Source organism: Toxoplasma gondii, chromosome IX (genome assembly GCF_000006565.2).
Source record: "Toxoplasma gondii ME49 chromosome IX, whole genome shotgun sequence".
In the NCBI taxonomy this organism is placed as follows: Eukaryota; Apicomplexa; class Conoidasida; order Eucoccidiorida; family Sarcocystidae; genus Toxoplasma; species Toxoplasma gondii.
In genome coordinates this window covers 5,089,294-5,106,706 of record NC_031477.1, presented here as the reverse complement: position 1 = coordinate 5,106,706, position 17,413 = coordinate 5,089,294, and the positions used below count along the sequence as shown (strand labels likewise).

The following is a 17,413-nucleotide window of genomic DNA, read 5'->3' as shown; positions in this document are numbered from 1 at the left end:
TTTTAAGTTGTCATTAATGAAGCTTGCATGTCTTACGACGCAATCGGTTATCCACACCTAGGCAAGACTAGCGACCAGCATAGGCGCGTAACCGGTTCACACGCTTTATGAAACGCCATAGGGCTGTTAATATGTGTTGTGGATCCAGAGGGAGCCAGTAAAACACTGAAGTCACGTAAACAATTTCACACGCATATCCTATGTTACATGAAATATATTGTTGGGGACCGTCTTTCCGTAGTCCTCGTTTGAGGAAGTCAGTTTCGGGGCGTTTGATGCGTGGCAGGTTCCCGTGATGCAGTGGGCATGATAAGCGTACGTTGTATCGTGTCCCCTTCAGGCGGGCAACGACCAGCCACACACGCACTGTGTAAATTAACGAAATGCACCTGCGCGGGGTGGCCTGAAGTAAGCATCGAGGATTTGTGAGACTTAACGGATGTCGAGTACAGATGACACTCGGCTCTCCAAGGGGTTCAGATGATGCAGCACGCGTGTTGACTGCAACATTCAGATTGGTGACAGGCGGCAGCCGCCTGAACCGGGCATGAGGCTCCACTTAAGAGGAAAGTCAGGTGTGCCTGGGTACCGACACAAGCTCATCTGGGGCTCTTTCTGTCGACCACCCCAAAGCGTGAAACAGCTTCGACTGCCATCCAAAATAACAAAGAGCCAGCTGCGACAAGTTGCGAACCACACGGCGCACATAGTCGTTGTTCGTGGTTGCATTTCACAAAGTAACCCACCCTGCTGTTAACAACCAGTGAGGTGCTCAGGACCTTTACGAATAGTGATAAGCCAAAGCGGGATCTGCAGCACGCTTGGTGAGAACCACGGAAGTTTCGACTCTTATGAACGGTGGTATATTAGCACTGGTTGCATAACATGACCTTCGCTGCTAGGTTTGGCGTTACGTCTTCTTAACAGGAATCGATAGACGCTTCCGCAATTCTGTTTCCAGCCCCAGGCAATAGACAATGATTAGCGCGGCATCCTCCGCTTCCGCTTTTCGAGCTAACAATGTCGGACTTCGCAGTTTCTGTCGCGCCATTAGTACTTTTTTCCTCATCTGCAGAGTCTGCCAGGAATCAAAGCGCCGTGCCCACGAGATCAACGCTGCATTACCAATCATGCCCAAAAGTGTGACAAAAGCTACAACTGCTGAATATGCCACGATCTTCCCTCCGAAAGCCCCCAAAGCGTATCCTCCGCCCACTCGCTGAGTCGCTGGCTGCACAGCTGTAAAAATTGCCTGGCGGAGATTTGTCCATCCCTGATATATCTGGTACCACTGTCTAGTCGTTTCCCGCCAACTGGCATACATTCGTGAGAGGGAACCCAAACCATGTCTGACTGCCCCACGACTCTTGCGCAGCTCAATTGGTCTCCCGGGAGGCAGAGGTGGTAACAGTGGTGTTCGGGCGATGGAGTAACCAGTAGCAGCCATTCCTATGCCCACAAGCAGAGCAACGAGAGCCCCGGCAGCCACTCCCCTGAGCGCCCGACCGAGGTTCTCGGGAAGCTTCTCTAGTCTGCTGCGTCTCACAGGGGAGGTACCTGTTCACAACACACACAGGCGGCGTGCTTCCTAGAGCGTCGTGATAGTGGTGTTTTAAGTACAGCGCTGCGCCTTCTGCAGATGGTGCCCTGGCGTTACATTCTGGCAACGTTTGTGTGATCATGCCCGCCGTTATACCGCTACTCAAGCCGTTTCAAGGAACTGGCACATAACTAACAATCTGTCGCTTTGCGTGTGCTATAGATTGTTTCTTCAGTGCGCACTTCGCAAAAACGTTTATGCCGTTGTCCGTTGATATTGGAGCAGGCCCTAACAGAACCATGCAGTTAAGTATTCTTTCATCCCTGATGGGCTCAATCTATCGTTAGAGTCCTAAGTCTCTTCTCATGAGCAATCTGAAACCGAAAACGTCTCACCTTGGACCTGCATGCATGTCAGTACGATACGCTTGGGCTTTGGCTTCGCGGCGGACTTCTCATCTTCCTGCGAAATCGTGCATTTGCTCCCTTTTAGAAGAGCTGCTAGCGCGAGGCCGAAAGGAACGGCATGCTTCACCTGAATGCTTTTTAGATTCATAAAGTACAGTGTGGGCTCGTGCAGAGGTTCGCAATCTGTTGTTTCTCGTCGAACAGCATTGGCTTTCATGCAGTTGCTCGCTTCACCAGAAGGCGATACCGTGATCAAAGTATGAAGCAGAAAGCCGGTATCCGATGAATCATACGGCGATCCCCACGCCTTCTGCACCACCACATTCTCGTTCCAGATCCTTTCCTTCTCTGCTGAAAACACAAAACAGGACGATGCGATTGGAACCCTCTCAGAAATTTCAAAGCAGCGACCAGCATGCACGCAGCACAAAGGTCGGCACACGCAGACCGGCGAAACATCCATGTAGTAGTGCCATCAGTGGGACACGACTCTCGTTCAGCACAGGCGGTACAAAGTCTTGGATCAATCCATCCCATAAGATGCAGCACGCCTGGTGCTACAACTCTCTTATCATGGAAAAAAGGAGGACCCCAACACCTGATACTGCGAACCTTACCTGACAGCATGGTTGCGTGATCGGCGGTCACAGCAATAATCTCATCTTTTTTACGTAGACACAACAGTACGACAAGGTCTCCAACGGCAGCTCTTTGCTCAGCAACCGATTGTTCCTTCATATCGGCTCCGAATCCTGTCAAAGGAGACGCCTTGGTCACGAGTGATCTCGCAGCATTTGTCCTGATGGGAACGCGAACGGACGTTGCCAAGTCCTCATTCTGTGCTCGCCCTTGCAGACTGATCGACTGTCCTTCGCTGGAGTGGGCAAACTCCAGTGACGGTGAAGACAAATCCATGTTGACACCCATGCCATCGTCAGACACGCTTTCCACAATGGTGACCGTAAAGGCCGAATCTGCACACGCGCCAAACAAAGTTCACACGGGCATCGCTCGACCGCTCGACCACTCCTGTAATTGTCTTATTTCTCTAAAAGCAAATAAGTGTTGCAACTGTCCCATCGTGACAACAGCATAGTCGCACAATTAACCACACCTCTCGTGTTTCGTCTGTTCCTGCGTGTGGAAGCACGAAACGAGTCCAAGTCAACTGTGCCCAATTAAGTGTTTACGTGTGCGCTCGACTGCTGGTCATTACGACGCCACAGAAAAGCAACTGCTCCAGCTGTCCACCAAATCTAATAAGTTCGGCGTGCCTAGGAACAGTACAGAGCGCCGTTTCTAATCTTCTCGCCACCGGTGGAACCTCCGTATTCCATCCTAAATTCACCGGCTGCGTTAATATGCACGAAGCGAAAATTTCACGTTTAGCATTACCGTCTACACAGCTGGCGCCGCCTGTCTCGTTTTTGACGACTCGCAGGGCACGACGGGGTAGCAGTGCATGCCATGTTTCCTGCCTGCGATCTCGACCGGTCTGTCCCCTATCCGTTTTTTCACCGACACTGTTGTCCTCGTCTTCCCATGCCGGCCGTTCATCACCAAGTGGTTTTCCTCGTCCACTGCCTTTTCCTGATGCGTGATGAGGCAAAACGGCCCGACTTTCATCTTCCTCAAGCGGAGCCAAAGGGCCTGCGCCGGGATGCCTACCTACGTAGACAGTGCCTTGCACGGCCCAATCGTCGACGTCGTCTTTCGGTGTGTTGTGCTCCGCTCCTACCAAGAGATAAGAAACTGGAGGGGGATCACTCGATTGGGTGCGCTCGCCGTGAGGCCTCATGGAACGTTTTTTCTGGTCTTCTTCAAATAGAGACTTAGAATGACTCGACTCTGCCAAAACCTTGTTTTGGAATGCTGCCTCCAGCCCCACGCAGTATAAGGTTATAGGGATTCGACAACCCTGTAGTCGCTCACCATGCAGAGTGGCAACATTCTCTTGGGCACGATGTATTCTCCTGGGTTCTTCGTTTACCACACGCGACTCCGGGTGTACTCTTCCCACGGCCACCGCGTCCACCAACTTCCTAGGCAGCACTCGATCCCTCCGTTCGGAGTTGGCAGAAAATGATCGGTTCCTGACCTTGTTTTGTGCGCTACGCATCCTTCGGAGACCGTTGTCGGCAGAAAGAAGTTGATAAAATGAGAGGATCCACTTTGCCATCTTGATCCCCACCAAGGCGAGGATCAAGGGGCGCCAGGTCAAGCTAGCCCACAAGCCTAACCGAAATGCCACTCCTCCACAGAACAGGCCCAGCCCAGCGCGCCAGTCTCTTGTTATATGGCGTGCTGATCTGAGGATATTCTGCAAGCGCGCCGCGTCGAACCACTTCTCCTGTGCCCCCCATGTTAACCTGTTGAACGTGTGGCATATCAGCGGGTTGTATTCGGTGAAGCCTCTGTCCAATACTTGCCATAAAGCTTCGATTCTTTCTGATCTTTCTGCCAGTGCGTGCCCTCCCACCGTCATGCCGGGGGCGAGGAAGAGAAATAATATATCTGCTCGAAGTAGCAGGTTGACCACTCTACCAATCTTATCCAACAGCACAGCTGCGTTTCCTGCAAAAAATCCGTTGACACCAGCCAGGTTCTAGTACACGGATAATGAAGTTGCACATGTGGTGCCTTTCGAATCAGACTGACAGGCCTTGGCAGACTTCCCCACACCTTTACGCGACTGCATTGCCAAAGCGACTCTGCGAACAACGTCTCCGACGCGCTGGGATGGCCGGAATCATTGCTGGAGTGAAGCTTGCTTCACGCTGTGATTTCACTCGCATCACTCCCTCTACTCACGGTTCTCAGCAACCCTTTGCCACACAACTATGTCAGCCGCTAAATATATTCTGGTTCTTTGTACATCATATACAGTGATGCTTGCCAATATCTGTGTTATTCGCTCACGTGGTCGATCTGCGTAAAGGACAATCGGCTGGCATCGGAGGATTATTGATTCGCACGGTGCCAGTCGGCAAACAGTGCCGGTTGTATCAGCTCCCCTCCATCGGAGCTGGGAGTCAAGGAAGCAGTCCAGTGGTTGCCAAGGCGATCTGAACAGATTGTCAGCGCTCCGGCCTGTTCGGAAACGGATTGTCCGCCATGATCGTATGAGAAAAAACATTTGCAATTCCTCCCTCTCCCATGTGTCAACTTCCTCGGAAGCCTGAATCGTTGATTCGTCCTCCTCGTCGTACGCCAGGATGTTTCTCATGCGTCGGGCTTTTAACACCAGCGTGACGGATTCTCTCTGTATTCGGTCGCCACGTTTGCCATTCGTATCGGCCTTAGCATTGTCGGCAAGAAATGCCCGTTCACGCCAGCCATATACGGCAGTGAAATTCTGTTCAGCATACCGTTCCGGCTTGTCTGCAAACATAACGGCTCGGGAGAACTGACAGACGGTTGGTAAGTGGCGGTGAAAGGGACGTCCATGGAGTCTTGCTTTTGCGCAGACGTGAAGTCCGTCCGCCAGTTTACGTCGATTTTTTCATGCCTATGAACCCACCACTTTGGCTCAGCTGTTCCTGTATGTTTCTTTCGTGGAAATGTTGTGAACAGAGATGGAGAGGCAGCCATTCCAAAAGGACGCAGTGTCAGTAGAGCAGAGGTCATCTTGTTAACACACTAACGTGGCGTGTCTACCAAGTCTGTTCTCCTCGTTCCCGCAATACGACCTGCTGGAAGACGGCCTAAGAAGGAGAGAATTCCTCGCACCTCTTTGCAGGTATGAGGTCTGGAGTACATGAACTTAAGGGAACACGCAAAGCTGAATACAATCGTAACTTCTAGGCGGGGCTCCTTCATAGACAAAAGTCAGGCGTTGTCATCAACCAGAGTCAAAGATACGTCTTTCCTGTGTTGTGAGCCCGTGTTGCGCATCTGCAGTTTGAAACGATGAATGCCTGAGACACCTTACCCAGAGAAAGCATCAAAGAGAAACGAGCCTCAAGAGCAATAAGGGGGCCACCTGCTGCGAGACAAATCAGCACCGCTTGGTCGCCTTTTCTTGGAAAAGGTCGCTTCCGCCAATCTTTGTGGCCTTTTCTGTTGTGTGCATGTGAGAATGCGTTCTCTTTGTGGACCGAAGTCTGTCTCGTGGTGGAGACAAAGAAGTTTTCTTGAAGTGCGACGAAGAATTTTTGGTTAGCAGGTTCGCGCCGGTTATTCCGACCACTTTGCTTCCATTGTCTCCGTATCCAGAACGGTTGAACGAATAACGAATTGCTTGATGGTGCCACGTATGGCTTGCCATTGATTTCCTTCACACCTTCTATGGTCGTCACCACGTACGTGCCTCCTGCAACAATGCCACGAGTCATGATAGGCCTCACCATAACATTATATGCCTGTGATCATGCATTATCGTCGATATGTCACACTGCTTTCACTGCCAGTGAAGGGTAACTGGGCAAAAGACACCCCTGATGACAGACCGGAGCTCCAATGAAACCTGGCAGCGATAGTACAACGTTTGCCCCAGTCACACATCACCAGGGGCCGCTCCATCACTCATACCTTCCAGGCAGATGGCATTCGACAGTGCAAAGCTCGTGAGCTTTAGGCGCTTGGCCAAGCGGACAACTATTGGCGGCCCTGGCGCCCCATGTGTGCATTCGCCGCCGTACGTCGTTTCCTCCTGGCGTATGCCTAATGTCTGAGACTGTGTTTGCGGATCCGCTTCTGTTTTATTCGTGATCCCATTGATTGACAAGCGTACACGGGTCCCCTGTGACGCTTCCTGCACTGATCTTTCGTCGGCAACGCTGACCAACAGGAACGTTTCGCGGCTTCGTTTCCTTTGTTGGGTCATGCTGGCAGTGTCGGCCAAAAGCCGCCGGTGCGCCCCTCCTTCGGCCGGCTCTCCATCTGCTGTGTGTGCTTCTCCGGCACTCAACTGCTCTTCTGAAGACCAGTCTTGCTCGCGGACCTCCACTCTTCGCGACAGCCATCCCGCCTGCCTTCGGAGCTGCGGTACTTCATTTTGCCCCGCAGCAGAAATATGTCTCGGTGGCACGCTCTGGTGAGGGGGAGAATATGACGCGCCAGTTAGTCGTCCAGCTCCAGAACTTGGGATATCTCCATCGGCGAACGATGGTTCGCCTTTGGTTTCAACGAAGATAACACTGAGAATCAAGAACATGAGGACGGTGGGTTTACCCATGATCAACAGCCGACACGCTTGAACGCTTGATGCCAAGCATAAGACAGCGTAGCATAACGTCCGCCGTCACCATCGATTCAGAAGCCAATGTCTAAAAAATCCGCAACCCAAGTTGGATTTCTCCAAATGCAAAACCCAGTTGGGAAACTGCTTCTGTAAAGTCTCGATCAAATAATCTGGGTCTCGTTGAGCCGCAATTTTTGCTTCATTGTCACTTCTAACTGTAGCGTCGAGAGAGGGAAGGAGTATCTCTGTTGCGATTCGAATGCTGTTGTTGGGTTACTGACTGACCGATATGCTTGACTCCGGGTTCCCTCCCCCACACTGTGCGTCTGCCATGGTCATGGTACACGGCGGCCTTGGGAACCTTGTATACTCTGATGGCGGGGTACAGACGGATCAGGTGCGCTGAATTGGTTGACAGCGTGACGCGTTACCGGTCGGACGTGCGTTCTATCACTAGGGACGAGTTAGCGCCAGTTCCTCGAGTGATGTCTACAGAAGCTGGATGACTTTATGTGTTGTTTGACGTAGTTCAGTGCGGTCTCCACCATTTTGGTTGGCTTCTGTCAGCCCCCCCTTTCCCTAGCAGCCAGTTTTCCCGCTGTAATGGTTTGTTATTCGGGGGGGCAGGGTCGCTGCCGATAGGGATGCTCCGCCCTCGGGACAGGCAAGCACAATGATAGTGGATCATGAGTGTGCCAGAGACAGAGTCCGTCGCTAGGCTTTGAAATGGATTAAACAGGCTGCATGTGTCCATCGGCGGAACTGACGGGCTGAAGTGGATAGAAGGGACTCCGGAATGTCCGCTGGTGGCTCATTAGTTCAGTTCTTCCCGCGAAGTCAAGAAGTCTAGAGCCTGGGGGAAGCTCCCGCAAAAGGCGAGTAATGTTTGCCATCCTCTCCCAAACCCACCGCGTAGGATTGCAGCATGCAACTCTTCCTAACGGATAAATAACACGTCAGAGGAATACAGAAAGGATGGATCATCGGTGTCGAGCTTCTTCAGCATCAACTACGTCAAGAAAACGCACGGAAGCATGTCTGTTTTTTATACTAGAGGAGCCCGTGCACATCAGGACCTATGAGACCACGAGTAGTCACCAGTAATAAAACTCCCTTTGCAACGGCAGGAACTGAGAGAACTGGCGCTTTCCCGCATCGGTAATTGCGTAACGAGAGCATATCCTCCGCTTCTGTCGAAAGGAGAAAGGGGGTTTGAGAAGCGGTGTTTCTGTGTGCTCAATCGAACAGACTTCCGACATACGTGCTGCGTGTGGAGATAACGGGTAGAATCTGCTAGTTTCTTTGCGATAGAGTCTTGAATACGGCTCGTCTTCCATTGCCTCATAGCCTGTGTGCACACGACCTCTCTGGCTTTAGCACTTCGTAGTTCGAAATAAAAATGTTCCAACCGCTTGAGTGGCCGGTGAGAGTCCGCACTGCCGAGATGGCAACGCAGCTTTCAAGGTCTGCCATGATGTCTAGAGGTGGTGCCGGTTTATACGCTCGTTCCTTATTTTCGAGGTCCCAGGGCGCGTTTCGCCACCCTCTTGAACCTATTAACATAAACGGCTTTAGCAAACGAGGGCAGTTCCGCTGTTACATACAAGCAAGGGCTAATGCAATCGCTATACTAATTGCAATATTGCCTACCGCCACGAAGGCGCCAGAGATTTTGTGTAACTCTGCACACACAGTGTGTTTTCATCGACAGGAGATGCTACGAGGAATTTGGACATGACGGTACGGCTGAATCAATAGCAGTCGCATCCACCGTGCTGCACATCCTCACAGTTTTTACCTAAATCTCAGAGCCGCCGTGAATCCCAGATTGCCCCTGGCGAGTTTCTTTCCTTGTCAGGGAAGAGTGAGTCGCTGATTCTCTCAGTGCGTGAGCAGAGAACAAATATCGCCGGCTGGTAACTTTGTTGAAGACGGATCGTACCTCTTGTGTCAGCGCTCCACTGGCGAATGCTATCTTCTCCGGAAATTGTGAGGTTTTAGGCTATACGCATTGGCAATGTTGGTTGCGTTGAACAACAGTGCTATAAAGGGGTAGTGAACAAGTACCATAAGAAGATGAGCAACCCCTTGCGGGTGCCACAAGCACTACAGGAGGCAGGGTCACTTCTCTTGTGTCCGCCGGCAAAAGCGCAACAGTGTGTCGACTGCAGCTTCTGTCATCTACGTCCGGCGTGAAATCCACTTATTTCCCAACAGATTAGACATTCTCATTCTGCGAGAGCTGTCATGAAGACCTTCTTCTGATGTACCGGATTCATGATTATATCGGACTTCTGAATTCTGTCAAATGGGATATTATCCAGCTTTGTCTTCTACGGTGTCGCACAACTTTCAGCCGGCTCATTTGCTACCATTTTTCCCTGTCTCCGATATGCTAACGAGGTGAAATACTGAACACGTTTTTTAACTGACGCTGAAAGTAGTTTCGAAAACCCGGATTTCGCCTCCAGCTGCGGCAGTGGGTAGGCAGAAACGGTGTAACTATTAGATATATTCAGTGGTATAAGCAAGTCGTTAGCGCCATCGAAGGGAGCTAATGGGACGTGTCTGCCGCACTCAACATTATTCACAACTATGGTAAACCGTTTTGTGCAATAGCGGAGCACGAATGGAATATACACCGCGTCACGTTGGTATCGACTAACAAGCGCATGCGCATGCGCCGTAGCAACGTCTTTGCCTGTTTACCAGGTGCGAATAAGTCCATAGTCACGCCTATTCCTTCTTTTTACATATCCAGTTCCATCGTTTTTGCGTAGCCCCTCCTTCAATACTCCGTCCCCTTTGACTGTGTCCAAAGTTACAATGCAGCCACCAGCGGTCGCCTCATTGATGCATGGGCTGGGCTACATCAGGTTGAACTCTGCCAGCAGCGCCGTACTCAAGAAGTGTCTTCAAAACCGTGACATCCCGAGACGCCAACGGTCATATTTCCGCCAAAACACAAGCTTGGACGTACCGATGTCTCACAGGCGTGGGAACTTGACTATCTTGGACTCCTATTCCCCAGTATTTGTCGGATTTCAGAGTCTGGGCAGCTCTGATGTGTGAAGGGTTGAGGGGAAAGGAGAGCAAATATGTGTGCTTTGAACTAACACACCACAAATTTTGCGTGTAGTGTCACCCTCATGAAGTGCATTGGAATCTTCTGCCGCGTATTTTTCGGGCACATGTAGCGCCGTGGTCCAGATTTAGGTGTGGGAGCCATGGGGTGGCCCCCAAGGAGGCCGTCTGAAAGGCTCAAACCGAGAAATTCTGCCGTTTCAGTCCTTCTCTTCCCGGGAGAGCATTCTGCTATGCTCCGTCGCTGCCGCGCTTGCCGGCATTTCTGCATGACCATGTTTTTTCTACTCGTTCCCCTAGTGACTACGCGTAAAGTTCCCGCTTCCACTACATCCACCTTTGTTTCCTTACCCTGTCGTCTGCTAAAAAACAAGACAGGCTTTCACTCATTTGTTCCACCGCTATCTAGTATCCGGCACCTCGCGCGACGTGACGCCCGGTGTCTCCGCCCCTCTTTCTCTGTGTCGTCTGTGCATCTTGCTCATTCTTCTCCCCATGGACAGCTGTTTCGTTCTGGTGACACCCTCGGCGCAGCCGCAAGACGTGGTGATACATGTGGTTCCCCGCCTAAATACACCTCGTTTTTTCGTCGTCACTTTTCGCATCCAGCCTGCGGTCCTAAGCCATGCGCGTTCGCTCTTGCACTTCCTCCTCTCTGTATGTCCCCCCCGAGATTTTCTCGTCAACGGGACTTGCAGCAACTGCGTCGCCCGAGCAGGCGTCATCTCTTCTCCTCGCGCTGCACTCCAGAGACAGGCGGAAGAAGTGAGCTGAAGCATCTGGCGTCTTCCCGGCTTGTCGCGTGGAGTGGGCCAGTGCCCGAGGCGACACAGGCGCCGGAGGACGACATTCTGGAGCTTGCAGAATATGGGGCGAAACAGAGTGCAAGCCAAGCGAAGAGAGAGTTGAGCAGAAGACATCAGGAAATCGGCATCGCAATCAAGGCAGGAAATGTCGCAGAGGCCTTCAGACAGCTGCAGAAACACCTCACCTCCATTGTCTCTGTACAGCACCGCGAACAGACCGGGCACATTCCTCCCGCGAACAACACATGGAGCGACAATGGCGCACATGCGCGGGCTTCACAGCATTTGCCTTGGCTTCTTTCCCACCAGGGGCCCTGTCCTCAACTTCCACACTCCCCATCTTATGCGGCTTCCTCCGCTGCGTCGTCGCTGGACAGGAAGAACGCCGTCATGGCGCCCTTCATCGAGAGTGCGAGTGGAGTCATCAATTTGGCGGCGGCCTCTGGGGACTTCCCCGTCGCATGTCGAGTTCTCCTTCTTCTTGAACGGTTCAACTTGCTTTCCCCGCTTCCGAGTAGCGTCGGAAGCGCGTTTGTGGCTGCTGCGGCGGCGGCTGGAGAGGCAGAAGCAGCCAGCAAAATGCTGCAGATCATGCACACTCAAGGCGTCGAGATGCGGCGCAAAGCCTTCGGCGCCATCGTCCGTCTCCTTCTCTCCAGGGGCCAGGGATTTCTCGTTCTGAAGCGAAGCGGCTTGCTCCGTCTGATGAAGGAGCAGCGCTGCCTCCCGCTCCCAGCGCATCTCCTCGCGCTTCTCCTCCAAGACGCCAATGTGGCTAGCCGTCAGTTAGCGAGAGAACGCTACACCAGTGCTCACCTTGTCTCTTTTTTGGAGGCCGAGAAGACACGATCGTGGCAGCGGCAATACAAGGACGAAGCTGGAGAGGGGAGGGAGTTTCTGTCAAGCGAGGGAGCACCGGACGCCCAGCAGGAACTTGAAGAACAGAATGGCGAGAGCCGACAAAGAGAAAGGGTCCACTGTATCGACGGGACAGTGCAGTGTTCTAGACACCAGAGCCGCGGCAACAGTGGAGCCCCGCCACCCATGGCGGCGGCGCTCCACGCGCCTGGGGGCGGTGGAACCCAGCAACACGGAGTGGCGAATTCATTCGCCACGGAGCTCAAAGAAGCAGAGCAGCGGTGCCGGGAGGAAGTCCGGATGAGCGTTGTGCGGCTCCGACAATTCCTCGATGCAAGCAGAGAGGTCCTCGATCTTCTCCACCACGTCACCGAACACGAGGAGCCACTTGCGTCAGGACCGGCGATCAATTTCTGCAATGCCCTCCGGGATCTCGACCTCCCGGTGGCTCACGTGGGTCACGTTGTTCTTCGCCACGAGGAAGACGACGAGAATCAACGCGTCACCTCCCCGTCTGCTATGTTCGTTGTCGAATCTGGAAACAGGGTTCCTCCGGTACACAGCCCCCCGTCAGCTTCACCTCTGCAGACCATGGGTGCTGCTGCGCCCGCATCCTGTGAGATGTCGGTGAATTCTTTCAACCAGACTGGTACTTGGCCGGTGGCGTCCTTGATGGACAGAAGTTTTCGAGAAACTACTGGCGAATGGAGCGGGGAGTCTTCTCATGGACAGAGGGTTAAGGCGTTCACGGCCACCACTACGAGTGCGGATGACTCTGGGTTCTTTCTTGAGGAACGGCCACCCCACACTGGCCCTTCACCCTCGTTGAGGCCAGTAGACGTTTTCTGGTCTGCGCAGTCGGAGGAGGGCTTTCCCGGGTCCGCCTGCGAAGACGAGAATTCGCACCTCACGAGAGAGAAAGGGCGGGAAAGAAAAGGTTCGGGCCAGCAGCCACGCCGTTATGGTGTATGTACTGGTTGCGGAGTGCACTTGAGGCGCATCCCGTTAGGTGCCAATGAGCGGCGTCTCCTTCGCGTCGGTGTCCTCAAACTTTCCGCAATGCTTCAGCCTCGGCAACTCCGGGCTCTCCTCGCTTTCGAAGTCAATCTCAGTCGCGTCCAGGGGCTCCGTCCCGCTCGTGTGTCTCAGCAGAGGAGTCGAGAGAGACGGCGAGAACCGGTCGAAGAGTGGCTTCACAGGGGTTCCCGGGTAGCAACAGAAGCAGCCGCCGCAGGAACACTGCAGGCGGGGCAGAGGGATGCATCGGAGGCAGACAGTGAACGGGAAGTGCCAACTACAGACGGTCCGGATCCTCCAGAAAGGCCTAGGGAAAGACAAGTATCTGCGCGGGAGAATCCAGTTCGCACTGACGTGGGTCCGCCTTCGCTGCTGCGGCCAGGAAAGCCGCGATTCACCATTGTTTTGGACGCTGCCAATATTGCGTACAATCGTCAAAACCGGGAAGACGGCATCTTCAGCTACGCCCAGATCGAGTGCGTTCGCCGAGAACTCATCAGTCGTGGCGAAAGGCCTTTGATTATTCTGCCCGCTGCGTACTTTTGGGGGGTTCGACATGTGGCTGCGCCGGAGTCGTCTTACGAGTTCAAGGGACAAAGGCGATCCACCCTGCCTCCCAAGGCCTTCAACAGCCACGCGAGGGAATCCTGGTTCCAGCGCCACGTTTTTGAAATGCAAAGCGCACCGGAGACACCTGGGGGCGCCTCTGGCGAAGACCCCGCGACGTGTAGGCGTGGCCTCTGTCGCTTCTGCAGGGACGAAATCGTCGTGCCGAATCGCTGCAAACCGAGCAAGAGAAGGCGGCGAGACTGGCTTGGCAAAGTGGCCACCAACCAGGCTGCGCGTGCTCTTCGGGCACAGAGCACACTCACTGGTGGCGGCGACCCGCTCCTCTTCGGCGTAGGACCCGAGCACGGCTCCGGTAGCAGCGATCTGGAAGCTTTAGACACTCCAGAGCATCTGCGAGAGCGCTCTTGGAGGTCGCATCTCACTCCGTTTCCCTTTCCTGACGAGTTCACAGGACTCGCGAGCTCCGGTGGCACCTGCTCAGCAGATGGCTACGAGCGAACGGGCGATTTCCCCCGCATCCTGACAAACCGGCAACGCGTTACATGTCAGGACAGGGCTCTGCTGAATCAGTGGGAGAGGGACGGCTGCCTCTTCGTCTGTGGCTTAGGCGCTCACGACGACCACTACCACCTGCTGGCGTCTCTGAATTCTCCTCCTGCCACGGAGGGTCTCTGGAGAAGGTGGAGCAGAGTGTCGCCGCTCGCTCAGCCAAGGTGGAACAAGGAAGAAAAACATCAACGAAAAGGTACAAGAAGTGCGGTTGAGGTAGAATCAAAGAGAAATCTTGCGGATCTCGACAGCGGTGACAAGCACGTCGGGGAGACGGAGATTTGTGGTTGGCAGTGTCCCTCCGTGGGAGAGGGAAGTGGAACAAGGTCCCCGAACCCCCTCAGTGAAGACTCCGGATCGGCTGCCATCGACGGCCAACCCGGAGAGGCAGCAGATTTCCAACTGGGAAGCCTGCCTGCTGTGCCTGAAGCGGAAAAGACATCACCTTGGGTTTCCGTCCCTTCAAACAGCGCGCAAGTGCAGTCGGTTGAAGAGAGTGTCCTGAAGAAACAGACTTTCGAGCCGAAGAGTGAAGAAGACAACGGACGTAGGAAAGGGAGAGAAGAGGAACGACACGGGAAGCAACCCGGCCCGGCAGAACGACGCACCTTCCTTGGCTACGTTTGGGACGCAGATGACAATGAAGGCGACGCAGACATCCAGCACTCTGAGAACGATCCGCTTTTTGACGCTCCTCGCGGCTTCTTCCCTCTCTCTCTGTTGACAAATGATCGCTTTCGGGACCATCGTTTGTCGTCGCAGCAGCGCATTCCCTTTCGCCACTGGCGACAGCTTGCCCTTCTCCCCTATGCCTTCCAGTGGGGTCTCAGTCCCCACGGCAGAGAGCTTCGACTGTCGCCGGCTTCCTCGCCCTTCTCACCTCCCTTTGCTGTGAATGATCCCTCTTCGCAAGGGCACAACCGGCGAAAGAGAGAACGAACGGCGCGAGATTCCCGAGAGCGAAGCGACTTACCGGGAAGAAGTTCAGGGAAGAGAAGGCGGGGAGGTTTCCCGCAGGAACGGACAGATGCGGGTTCGGAGGGTGTCCACAACTTCTTGGATCCCGCGCAAGTAAAACGGCGAGAGAACCTGGTGAGCGACGCCTCGCTTACCGCTGGACGTCTCGACTACGGCGAGAGCGACCCGTTTCCGTCTTCACTAGGTGCTCCCCTCGACACTTTTCCGCCAGGGACCGTGCCAGCAGTCGCTAACGGATCCGAGCAAGCAGAGACGCCTGGCCAAGTTCCTCGAGTTGAGGGAGAGAAGGAGCATATGGACAGCTTCACATGCGACGGAGACGTTTCTAGCACAACTGTCTTTCTTTCTACCCCCCGGTCCCCGACGGCAAAAAGCGCGGCACCAGCGGCCGCTGCGGTCTCCCAGAATCTTTTACATGATTATGGACTTCCCTCAAGAAATGTCGGTCGACGCGCTGTGTCTCCGAGTTCGCTCCTCGTCGTTGACCCTCATGCATCATCTGTCGAATCTTCAAAGTCTGAAGGCGTACCGCGAAGACTGGAGGCAGCGCCTTTCTTCGCGGACCAGGGTTTCCGAGACAATGCCGGGACCCTTCCCCAGTCTCCGTGGATGTACGAAGAAAAGGGTCATCTTCGGTCATATCCTGACGAGGAAAGGACCGCGTCTTTTCAGCAGATTTCTCAGAGCTTCCCCCTGTTGTTTGTAGGCATGACGAAGCACGTCACACAGCGCATGCAAGTTTTCCCTCAGGTGGCGCGGCCTCCGCTCCCTTCTCCTCAACGAGGAGAGACTAGCGGCCTAGCATCACGCAACAGTGGAGGGAACGACAGGCAGGATGGCGACTCGTCCTCGAGCTTCTCTCGGATCACAGAGCTCCTGCAGGAGCACCGCCGGCAGACAACAGCAGGAATATCGATCCAGTCTCTGGGTAGCTCAGAAGACGGCCTTGTCTCTGGAAAAAGACCCTCCACCGACCACACACACACCGGCACAGGGTTGAGAGAGCGGGAGGAGTCTCTTGTCTGGCATGTGCCTTTGCGGGAAGAAGACGAGGGGGAAGGCATCCCCGATTTTGCTGAAGGCTCCGTAAGCTTTCGCTCCCGGAAACGAGACGAGGAGGGGATCGCGACTAGTCCAGACCCGGTGGGAGAGGGACCCTCGGTGCACAGACGCAAGAGCGACACGGAAACAGAGAGGGGCGCTTTCCCCTCCTTTCAAGGGACAAGCCGGTTGGGAGGCGCAGCAGGCGGCCAAAAGGGAGAAGCGAATTTTCCGGACACAGTGCATGCAGTCGAGTGGCGTCATCAGGAAGCTCTTGAGCGAAGCAGAACTTGGCTCGGCATTGACCTAACGCAGGTGCACCAACTGCTTCGAGAGCGGGAGGAATTCCTTGCGAACAACTAACGGCAGGATTCAACCGGTGATGCGTAGCGCGGTGTTTCTCCATAGGCTGATATCTCAGGTATTTTGTCTCAAAACACTTCTCTTCACGAGCCTAAGCTACTGCGTCAGTGACTTCGACGCAGAACTGAAACCGTAGACTAAGAACGAACCGAAAATCACCGTGGTGGCGCTCTGATACTCTCAGCAGTCCTACATCTGCCGGCGGGATGCGTTCCCAATTCGTTCTTTGCAATTTTATTCTTCACAAATGCCTTTGTGCGTGTGGAAAAGGGGGAACATCACCTTCTTCCGTACTGTCTCTCGAGTCTCATTGTGCCTATGTGGAACACGCCGAAGCACACTTAGTTGGCATTCAGGTAATCAATTTGGCAATCTTCTTTCGAGACCGGGAAGAGGTTGACTGCATGCGGTTTGATGTAGATCGTACACTGAGACACCTATTGCGCCGCAGAGCAGGACGACACGGATAGCCAGACTCACCCAGCCATGACTGCCATACCTTCCGCGTGTTTCCCGAGGTATCTGTCGGTGCAAACGCATATATGTGTGTGCCTTTTGTGACGATTCGCGTGTTGTAGACATACGTTGAAGCTGTGGTAATTTATGTGTATGTACGCACACATCTCAACTGGGTGTGTGTAGGTTTGTACACACGGATGGATGTCGCATGTCTATACATAAGTGTGCGTGAAGTTTGTAAGGTATACAACTTTGTCTTGTACATGCTATGCCACAGGAAAGTCTGTGAACATTTACCCCTTCCGAGAGGGCTATTGTCGTGCCCCTTGGTCTCCCCTCTTGACTTTGTTGTCTGTCGTCCCCACTTTGAGACAAGGCTCGGTGTCGGATTTTAGTCTCCAAAATGGAGATGAGGTGGTCAGGCCCGACTACGTTTCGTCATTTCCGCCTCCGTGGCGGTTCGGTGACGCGGGAGCGGCGAGAGGCAGTCTCGAGCCACACAGAGTCCAGCGAATTGACTTCATTCGTTCACTGGAACCGCTCTAGCTAACTCGCCGCT

At 53.8% G+C, this 17,413-nt stretch overlaps 3 protein-coding genes across 3 annotated transcripts; 1 reads left to right on the top strand and 2 right to left on the bottom strand.

The window, feature by feature from the left end:
• Positions 1–471: 471 nt before the first annotated feature.
• On the bottom strand, positions 472–5,395 carry TGME49_304930 (hypothetical protein). The gene is made up of 4 exons (XM_018782430.1): positions 3,343–5,395; positions 2,565–2,921; positions 1,936–2,298; positions 472–1,557 (listed from the first exon to the last, which is right to left on the bottom strand). Exons 1-4 carry the CDS (start codon positions 4,430–4,432, stop codon positions 911–913), a joined length of 2,457 nt encoding a protein of 818 aa, XP_018636120.1. The 5' UTR covers positions 4,433–5,395; the 3' UTR covers positions 472–910.
• Positions 4,483–7,349, bottom strand: TGME49_304920 (hypothetical protein). The gene is made up of 2 exons (XM_018782429.1): positions 5,879–7,349; positions 4,483–4,521 (listed from the first exon to the last, which is right to left on the bottom strand). The coding sequence occupies exon 1, from the start codon at positions 7,121–7,123 to the stop codon at positions 6,443–6,445; it is 681 nt and encodes a 226-aa protein (XP_018636119.1). The 5' UTR covers positions 7,124–7,349; the 3' UTR covers positions 4,483–4,521; positions 5,879–6,442.
• A 2,548-nt stretch (positions 7,350–9,897) lies between these two features.
• On the top strand, positions 9,898–17,236 carry TGME49_304910 (hypothetical protein). The gene has a single exon (XM_002370244.2). It carries the CDS (start codon positions 10,357–10,359, stop codon positions 16,393–16,395), a length of 6,039 nt encoding a protein of 2,012 aa, XP_002370285.2. The 5' UTR covers positions 9,898–10,356; the 3' UTR covers positions 16,396–17,236.
• Positions 17,237–17,413: the final 177 nt, after the last annotated feature.

Excerpts from the sequence above, each read along its gene's own strand:
- TGME49_304910 (XM_002370244.2), top strand. The coding sequence starts at position 10,357 with ATGGGGTGGCCCCCAAGGAGGCCGTCTGAAAGGCTCAAACCGAGAAAT.
- TGME49_304930 (XM_018782430.1), bottom strand. The coding sequence starts at position 4,432 with ATGACGGTGGGAGGGCACGCACTGGCAGAAAGATCAGAAAGAATCGAA. Across the intron at positions 2,922-3,342 it reads CGGCGCCAGCTGTGTAGACG|ATTCGGCCTTTACGGTCACC; the intron begins GTAATGCTAAAC and ends GCGCGTGTGCAG. Across the intron at positions 2,299-2,564 it reads TCACGCAACCATGCTGTCAG|CAGAGAAGGAAAGGATCTGG; the intron begins GTAAGGTTCGCA and ends TTGTGTTTTCAG.
- TGME49_304920 (XM_018782429.1), bottom strand. The coding sequence starts at position 7,123 with ATGGGTAAACCCACCGTCCTCATGTTCTTGATTCTCAGTGTTATCTTC.